General features: G+C 35.1%; 1 protein-coding gene across 1 annotated transcript; it reads left to right on the forward strand.

Moving 5' to 3' along the window:
- The first annotated feature begins 22 nt into the window (after positions 1-22).
- LOC107103177 (hypoxanthine-guanine phosphoribosyltransferase-like) lies at positions 23-7,700 on the forward strand. Its single transcript, XM_015402731.1, has 5 exons — positions 23-930; positions 2,314-2,396; positions 2,664-2,710; positions 5,077-5,153; positions 7,537-7,700. Exons 1-5 carry the CDS (start codon positions 877-879, stop codon positions 7,582-7,584), a joined length of 309 nt encoding a protein of 102 aa, XP_015258217.1. The 5' UTR covers positions 23-876; the 3' UTR covers positions 7,585-7,700.
- The last annotated feature ends 2,334 nt before the right edge of the window (positions 7,701-10,034 follow it).

The raw sequence follows: 10,034 nt of genomic DNA on the forward strand, positions 1-10,034 counted from the left end.
ATCATACAAAACAGCAAATTCCTGCATAATCTCCACTTTTAAATAATAGCTGCAACACTGAAAATACAAAAACTGGCAGGATAATAGTCAGAAAAGCACTTTTTTTATGGTTCTGAGATTTTTATGCGTCTATTTGACTGTTTATTAATGGTCAAGCTGAAAATTTTTCAAATTGCACATGTAAACACCATTATAAAATGTCAGCTGGATTAATCACATGGTGGCATTTCTTGTGACACACTAAAGCAATAGATTATTGCTACTGCAATGGATCTATGCAGTAATACATCTTTATAAGTCAAATTTAAGTGTTTTATTGTTTTGCAGCCTTCATGTGCTTCTTTTTAGAATGAAAAATTATGAGATTCCTGCCAAGAATCTACAAAGACTCTCAAATCCTTAACAAATACAGCATGCAGTAGGACAGGGGAGAGTTTCTGTGTTTGCTTTCACTTGGCCCTATCAGTCTATTGTGTCCAAGTGTTTTGTAAAAGTTTTCAGGTGCGGACTGAAGGAAAAATTGGCTGGCTGTCTGCATTCTCACCGACCACTCTCCCCAAACCATAGTCACGCTCACAAAGAGTCCTCACAGCCAGAAGAACAAGAATTCATCTGATCCCCAGCAGCAGCAGCGGGGCAATCGGGCAATACCCGGACGCTCTGGAGACTTCTGGTCATTGTAGAGAACAGATGTTTCATTAGTGTGCTCGACAAAAAGAGTTGTCTGTGTTTCTGTGTTTTTTTCATGAAAGGGAGTGTGGATGCTGCCAACTTTGTTGCTATAGAAACCCCTCTCTAATAAACCCATGGAAACAGCTTTGCCTTAATTGACGCTGTGCTTGAACAATGTGACGATTCAAAGGTGATGATTTATTGATGTCTTTTAACCTTTTTCTTTTGCATGTGATCAAGAGTGTGCTGATTGTTGAGGTGAGTGTGTTTATTCCCCTTTATGAATGCAAATATATTCTTTTGTTATTTATTAGGTAACGTTGGAGTCATTCTCGTTCACGTTCATTACTTCAAAACTGATCCATTCGGTTCAAAGTTCACAAAAAATATTAACTTATTCAGTGAACACATTCATGCACAACACTGTTGGGTACTCACTCTACCCACCTCTGCTAAAATCCAATGCAAACAAAGGCCATCAGCCTCCCATTTATTAAACTTGGTCCACCTGTTCATGGTTTAATCCCAGTATAAAACTGTTTTGTTAAGGTAGAGAACAAAAAGCCCCACGAGGACAAAGGAACACAGCAGTTAGGTCAGGGTTGAATGTTGTTGATGCAGTTATGTGTTCTAAAAAAAATTATCCGTACACTTAAGCTGACAGGATCAGAGAAGCAAGTCGAGGGGAAGATGCTAACCGTGGAGGAGCTACAGAAAACTATAGATTAGATGAAAAATAATACTGTTAACTGGGCCAACAAAATGCTTTTATTTATTGAATTGGGTAAAAAAAAAATCAAATCACTTGTTAAAAAAAAATCTTAAGACCACCATGAACTATCGGTGAAAACTGGATAATGTTGTAGGAATGTGTTACTTCAGAAACAGGCTGGTAAGAGTGGATGCCTAAATACTTTAAATTCTGTTCATGAGTGACCTAAAACCACATGAACTAGAGATCTTAAACACCTTAAGAAACGGTAGCACAACTTGAAAATTGGTGACCTTTGACCCTCACCATTAAGTCCGACAAGTTATTGAAGAACAGCTTCTCATTTCTGTGTCTGCTTCCGCAAAGCTGGTAGAGGCATAGAAGAAGGACTTACAGCTGTAATTACAGCAAGAGGATATTGTACTGGCTGAACACAAATACACACCACACTTTTCAGATTTTTAGTTTGAAAAAATGCCTAAAAAAAAGCAGCCATTGCTTTCCTGCGGCACAGATGTGTTCTATTTTTTTCCATCATTTGAAGTTCTTTTATAAAATATTAAAGTTTGTGATTGAAATGTCTCAGAATATGATAGAAATTCAAGGGCTATGAAAGTTTGTCATAAGGTGAGATTAATTAAGGAAAAGTTTTCTGCATCAGATCATTTAATTACTTTTCATGTAGGAGTAAAAATATCATTTGGGATCAGTTTTGAAGTTCAAAATAAAAATGGAAGTTTCCTATATTTTTGTAACAGCCACCATGAAACCAAACAATCGCAGAAATGTGGAACTTTTCCAAGAAATAAGAAACTTTCTGGAAAAAAAACAACATATGTCATTCTTGTATCTTGTTATCTCTGATGTCCGATGATCCACATCCCTCCCTCCTTATTGCTCCGACTTCCTCTGCTCTTTCCTTCCTTCAGGCCATAGTCGACACAGGAAAGACTATGAAGGCTCTTCTGAAGCATGTGGAGACCTTTGAGCCCAAGATGGTCAAGGTCGCAGGGTGAGCCGTCCTTTCACTCGTTCAACTTTTTTCCACTGTAAGGGAAATACCGAGCGCATGATGAGCAGGAGTACAAGATATCACTTGTCTGCGGTCACTGCCTTGTGTCTGTAGGCAGTTTTCAGACATTCCCAAAGATCAGAAACAAGATTATCATCTGGTTGCACACATAGTTTATGGCAATGGTTTCCTTTAAAAACTCCTTCAGTAAAAGAAATTAAAAACTCCTTTATTAAATGACTTAATTAATTGATTGTTTTGTTTCAGTTTGCTGGTGAAGAGGGTCTCTAACATGGCTGATAGTTTCACAGACTGTAAGTATTTTCTTGTTCTATAGCCTGTCATTATTTCAGTTTGCCCATACCATTGACGTCTGCAAACAATATTATATTAATATTATATTAATCAAATACTTTTGATTAATTCTATGTTTTTATAGATGCCTCCTAAATATTAGAAAGTCTAACCAGGACAGTGTTTAGCATCAAGGTGTTTTTTCCATCCATCCATGTCTGCTTCAAATCCAAAATGATGGTTGCCATAAGATGGTCACATAGCGGCCTGCAGGGAATTTTGAGTGCTTCTAGTAAAATTGTTATCAGCTGTATCCAGGGGTGGAGCTAGATGGGGGGCCAGGGGCACCACCCATGTGGCCACCCCTGCCATTTTATTCCCTCTAATACAGACGGTGGCAGCAGTAATACTCTCAAATAGAATATTCAAAACGTTTTAATTTTTCATATATTAACAATTACTTGACAACAAACGCTATGTGGTTAATTATGCACATCAATATACTAACATTAAAGATGATAATTCATGCTCTTTTCAGAACTAGATTTTATGTTATAGGGGATAAAGAGAAAATTATGTGTCTCTGACAGTCTTCTAGGAGGCTTCAGTTAAATCATAGATAAATAACTATTTTAATAAAAACTTAATAATCATTTTTTTGTAGATATTAGTACTTGTAAATATCAATTTTATGCAGAATAATTGTTGATAAAAGTAGGTAAGTAATGACAAAGGAAGATATGTTTGCCCCAGAACTCAAACCTGAAAGAATTTTATCCACTATACCTTATATCTAGAAAGCATGGATGTTTAAATATAATTGTCCATTTGTTAGCAAAGGCTGTAGGAAAGTATAGTTTGTCTTTATTTAGAAAATATGGATGTGCTTGTTAATTTTCCTGTTGCAATAGTGTAGATTGACCCTGAGTTTCTGGCGCCTATCCACTTTGGGCCACCATTCAGTGTACATTGGTTATTGCCTGGCCACCCTTATAAAAACCTTCTGGCTACGCCTCTGGCTGTACCCTGCAGCTTGGAAATATCAGCGTTAATAACTGCAATCACAGCCTCTCATGTGCAGCGTGCTTCCGTTTAAACAACAAGCCTTCTCTGTTTTTTCAACAACCTCTTACAGTAGATGTTCTGATACATTTGATAGATTTAGTTTTATTCTCAGAACCATTGGACCTTTTTTAATTATTTCCACTCAAGCATTTAACAGTTTTAATTCATAACATTTATACAGTTTATAAAATATATAAAAAATCAGATATGATGAAAAAAAAAAAGACAAAGTCCTGTTTGTCAGAGTAAAGCTTTGTTCTGATACCAATGTTCCTCAGGGCTGTGTATTCTGACAACTACATTTTCATTCTTTAGTCTGAATAATGTGATGCAAACATTTAAGCTCTGTTTTTTCCTTTGGCTGAGGATAGTATGGATTTGTCAGTTAACTCTGAAATTTCAGACCTAAGTTTGTTTTGATTTATTATTTTATTTGGCAGATATGATCTTTAAAATACTTTATATTTTCAAAGAAAGATGCTATGTGTTAGATTTAGCTAATTTCCATCTGCCGTTCCTGGGCAACATTAAAATACACATTATACACTTTCAAATTACATTGAAAATATAATACATTACATTTGTTCAACATGGTTAACATTTCTAGTTTAATAAGAGAACAGGATCACCTTAAAGATTGAAACTTTACTTTGATTGCACAAATGTAAGCAAACAAAAATTTTCAATATAGATCTTTACCAACATTGTAGCTATAAGCCTCAGATGTGTGTCAGTTTTCCAAATAGTAGTGATTTTATATCTAGTCATTCCCATTTCATCCCAAACTGGTGTCATTCCGAAACCATAAAAATAAATATTTTATAGATATTAAATGCTGGGCTATCAGCTAGTTACTAAAGAGCAGCCTTTTTAAGATGTATTTTTCTTGCCAGCAAAACCAGCTTCAGTATAAGGTTCATTTAATGGGTTTATATAACAGTTATCTAAAGTTAATTGGAGTTTGTTATGTAATAAAATTACATTAAAATTGGGTTGAAATCTTCTTGGTGTTTTTTTTTCCTCTGGCGTAACAATTCTATAGAACTTCTCATCTTTTTCAGTAATATTAATTGCTGTCAGAGATAATTTTACAGAACTTCTACCAACACAACATTTGGAAGAATTGCAGGTGTGAAGATATTTCTTCACACAGATAATTTCTTAAACCTAATGCTTTGTTACACTTAGTTTCTCTACTTCTCTAGGTATTAATTTACAACCATGGTGAATCAATGAGAAATAAAATGTTGGGTTTCCAGTTATACAGATAATGTGTCGCTCATCCTGACACCTTTATGCAAACATCTGTTTACTTTTGCAGATGTTGGATTTGAAATTCCCAATCGATTTGTGGTCGGCTACGCCTTGGACTACAATGAGTACTTCCGTGACCTGAATGTAAGTCCTGAGGTTGTTGCTGCTGCTAACCTCATGAACTTTTGAAGAGCTGTAGAGAATAGGAGATGAAAGAGGCGGGGTGGGAGAGTAAACACGGTAAATCAAAGAGATGCTCTCCTCTTTCTGAAACCTAAACTCACCCAACAGGTATCCTCCCTGTCTGAGGAGGTTTTACGTGAAGGCAAAGCAGCTGCAGGCTTTTTATATCAGCGATTTAGATGTAACTGTGGGAAAAGGTTTGGCAGAGGATTTTTAACAGGTTGAAAGACAAAGAAATCAAAAAGCGGTGGATAGAATCTGCTGCTGAACTCTGGACTCAGCATTATTTTATCATCAGGGCCAATATCAGTGGCATCTCTCTCAGCCACTCTTCATACTTTAGATGAACAAAGCATTAAATAAGCAATATTTATCTATAAATTACATCTCCTTTTCTTTGAATCAGAAAGCCATGTGCAGAAATGACAAACACTATTAAGCAGAATATGGCTAAGTAAATAAAACTGCTATATAACAACTTGATAGAGCAAAAAGAACCTGGCTTATCAAAAACTGCAATCTGTGGTTATTTGTTCTTTATTATTTTGGTGTCTAGTTAAGGCCTGTCTAAGAGGGCTTTATTCAAGACAAAATCTGCTGTATGGACATATTCAATTTAATTAAAAAAGTACTTTATTGCTCCCTAAGGAAAATTAAATGTTGTTGTACCTCATAGGTGTTTTTAAATGGGCTGTTGTAGATGTTAATATTCAATACTTTCAATTATGAAAACAAAAGTAACTGAAAAAAACATCACTCCCAACTGTGACTGAGGAAAAAAAAATGTAAAAGACTATCTGATAGCTGATATCTGTTACTCAGGAATGCAAAATAAGATCATGATATTCTGGTCAATAAGAATTTGAAATATAGCACTTAATACAGCTGATCTTTTCTATATTTTGCTGAAAGAACTTATTAACATTTTATTTTTAAAAAGCTGTTAACTTTTAAAAATAAGGATTAGGGCCACTGAAAAAAAAAAAAGTTAACAGATTTTTATTTATTTTTTTCAGTATATTATCAGTTATTTTGAGATTAAAGTCAGAATTCTGAGAAAAAAGTCAGAATTCTGACTTTTTTCCCATGTTAAACTGAAATAAAATTTAAAAATCAGATTACTTTTTTTTTTCAGTGGCACTAATCCTCTTCCGTATATTTCTGTGGAAAACTGTCAGTGTAACTTAGAGGCATTACAGAGTTTTCTATTTATACTGCCACCTGTGGCCAAAGCACAGAACTGCAGCAGTCTTCTCATTCTCTTAGCTTGCTCTTCTACTTAACTTTTTTTCTTTACATTTTTCACCTTACCTGCTGTTGCCATCGCTGTCTGAGTCTAGCTTAATGCCAGTCGCTTCTCAGTATCCACTAAATCCATCTTTGATTGTTTGCTAGGTGGGATCCATTTAATATGGATGTGCTTGATGTTGAATCTTTGACCCAAAGTACATTCTGGGAAAATAGACTACAGCTTATAGATGCATCGGTGTTGAACTACTGAGGTTAAAGATATCATACCTTTAGAATCTGACTGGGGCTAATGTCTGTAGGACACACCAAATAAATAAACAACCTGCATGCCTCATGTTAAACTTTCAGACTGTCAGATGATGCAGCAACTGCCTAATAAGGCCAACCTCTGAACTCTAAATTGGGTGATTTTTTTTCTGATCAACCATTCCAAAAAATAAATAAGTAAAACGATAAACGGAAATTTAATATCTGTTTACTTAATAATGCATTTTTTCCAACATTCCCTCATTTTATCCTAATTCCTGTTCATTAAGTGGAGGTTAATGTTCTTCCTTCCAAACTGTCAGGTTGGGTATAAGTCAGTATAAATCATTTTTAGTTTTGCCATAGACCTGATATTCACCTTTAGTTGGTGTGAAAGGGCTTACCTACCTCCCAGAACTGTATGTGCCGTGTACAGTATGTGCTGCATGCTTGGCCTGTATGTGGCTGTTGTGCACGTTTGAGGGGGCTTATCTCATTGGGAAAGTTTGAAAAACTGACCTGTGGAATGTGGAGGTTTGGAATCTCATTATCAGCCTGAGCTGAAGTTCACCCTCCTATCTGTCCTCATCCCACCAAAGAAGTATGAATCAAACCCACTGGGACTCCCAGAGTGAGATAAATGAATGTCCCTTATCGTTATAGATTGCATTTCCAGCTTTCAAATAACTCAAGGTCTTATGCAATTTATTCCTATATATGGAGCGCATAATGTTCTGCTTGAATGTATAAATGGAATGTTACTATCTATAGAGCAATATAAATGCTATTAATTTAACATTATTTGGCACAAACTAATCATTCCCTCACTGACCTCTTCTTTTTTCAGCATATCTGCGTCATCAGCAAAACTGGAAAGATGAAATACAAGGTTTAGAGAATTAAAACGATCCATTATGCTTTGTTTTAACAGAGCATCATAAACGTGTCAACCTTTTTCTGCAGTGTTACAGGTGTTTTCTTTTTTGTAATTTAATCCTCTTTTTTTGCACTTCAAATGGATTGTGTTTGTTGACCGGTTTTATGCTTTGCTTTAAAAAAAAATGTGCTACTCAGAGACATTCACAGAAAAGATGTGCAGAGGTTGATAAAAATGTAAAGATTCAAATATCTAATACCTCATAATGTATGTATTTAATTAGGCCTTTGTAGCTCAATATGTTTCTGTGTGAGATTGAGAAGTTATATATATATATATATTATTCTACAGGTCAGGCAGTTACTTCATGATTATTGATTAAACAAGGAGCAGAACAAAAAGCAAAATAGATTAAATCTATGAGGGGGCAAATACTTTTTTTTTTTTTCCCCAGCCACATATTTGTAGAATTGAGTTTGATACAATAAAGACAAAGAGGAAGAAAGAAAAGCTGCTCATAACAGGAGGACATCAGCGACAGATGGAGGGAGCTTATGGACCTTGGCATCCTCACCTTTGGACGATGCCCACTCTGACTCATGGAAAACATAGTGGGTGTTGCCTTCTGGAGAGTCTTTAAGCATTTTAAATGCTTGTTCCAACTTTTAGTGGAATTAGAATAACTTCCACTGCTAACAACATAAAGCCATCCATTTTGCTATGTTTTATATTCTGTTAAGAGTAATAAAAGGTATGTTTCTATTTCTTTCTCTTTGTTTTTTTTCTGGGGTCATTGCAGAAAAGAATGAAGGAGCTATAATGAAAGCAAACCAACAAACCAGAGGTGGTCGATGGGCCAAAACACACTTGATCCGATTTGGCATCCGATCCATCAGGAAAAGCGGGTTGTATAACATCTGCAGTAATTAGAAAAGCCCTTTGCTCCAAGGCGGTGACTTAGCCATGTCAGAAGCTGAGGAATGTGTAGAGGACAGGATGTCTCGCAGCTGAGGCATGAACTACAGTACGATGAACAGAGCCTCTTCCAGTGTGCACTGTTTGAAACAAAAAATCACCTGTAACAGCAAATGTTCAACCACTAAGAGCAGCATTATGGTGTTTTTTTGTGACAAAATACTGCAGAATTACCGGTAAAAAAAAAATCATACATGAAAATGCAAACAAAAACAGGAAACAACTGTAAAATTAAAATCGCACCGCATAGGCCCAGTTTAAACTGTTTATATGCAAAAAAAGGTTTATTTTGGGGTAAATTAACCAATGTTTTCTTAACCCTTCTTAACCATCCCCAAGGAACAATATTCCACATGCATTCATTTAGATGTTTATCTGCTTTTGCTCACCTGAGGAGGACTGTACTTTAGTAAAGCCTTTTAATCAGCCAAACACAGAGTTACACCTTCAGCATTGTATTCTTTCCCATTTAAAACATCAGACAGTTCTATTTTTAAGAGATATCTAGAAACCTTTTGATTATATGATAAAGCATATAGTTTCTTTTTTATATATTATCTTTTTCATCCTTAATGCCCACTGGTTTATCTTGGCTAATGAGTAAAGATGCTTTTACTGGATATAATTTCTATTCTGCCTTTTATATCTTATAATATTTTTTGATGTGGATAAAAATAGTAGGATCTTGGGATTGCAAATCAAACACAAGTAGGGGTTAAAGAAAAAAAGTGTAAGACACTGATCATTTCCAAAGCTAGTTAGCTTAGCCTAGCTGATTTTTAATAGGCAAATTTCTTGGCAAAAGCATTATTATAGAATTAAATGCTCAGACATTGGAGATATTATTAAACTATATTAAAAATTCACGGCACTTTAAAAAAAGAATTAACACATCATGCTTAAAGTTGATTAAATCTGTTCCCACAAATCCAGCTCATCCTTGACTTCCAGGTGACATAAATGTAACTTTAAAAAAAATTAGATAAAAATATTAAAATGTTAAACAATAGAAAAATCCTGAGTAAGGCAACACACACACACTATTACTGGTGACTAATAGAGTAATGTTTGCCTCATGATGGTATGCTTCGCTTCACAGCAGGCAGCTATGGAGTGATTATCAAGCTAATTTCTGATTCCCATTCCCATAAAACTTTAAAAAGCTGATTATTTAAAATATATGGGATCCATGCACAAATAGATTTATTCATATTTTGAGACATCTAATTATAAATTAAATGTGTTGGAATTGCCATCAGAACTGGGTATGTTGAATTAAAATCAATACATGTATTTTCACTAGCAACTTTTTAAGGTTTAAATTCACTTGCTGAAACAAAAACAAAAAAAATGTGGCGAGTCAAATGGCAGCAATTCAATCCATTCAGCCATCTAGACTGGATGCATTTTGAATTAAACATTTTAGTGGGGAAAACAAAAATACAGGGACTTTATTTCAGGGTTGATGGTGCCTAAAAAACTAGTAATAGTAT

The sequence above is a fragment of the Cyprinodon variegatus genome, unplaced genomic scaffold, assembly GCF_000732505.1.
Source record: "Cyprinodon variegatus isolate N-32 unplaced genomic scaffold, C_variegatus-1.0 Scaffold1388, whole genome shotgun sequence".
NCBI lineage: Eukaryota > Metazoa > Chordata > Actinopteri > Cyprinodontiformes > Cyprinodontidae > Cyprinodon > Cyprinodon variegatus.

Excerpts from the sequence above, each read along its gene's own strand:
- LOC107103177 (XM_015402731.1), top strand. The coding sequence starts at position 877 with ATGTCTTTTAACCTTTTTCTTTTGCATGTGATCAAGAGTGTGCTGATT. Across the intron at positions 2,397-2,663 it reads AAGATGGTCAAGGTCGCAGG|TTTGCTGGTGAAGAGGGTCT; the intron begins GTGAGCCGTCCT and ends GTTTTGTTTCAG. Across the intron at positions 5,154-7,536 it reads AGTACTTCCGTGACCTGAAT|CATATCTGCGTCATCAGCAA; the intron begins GTAAGTCCTGAG and ends TTCTTTTTTCAG.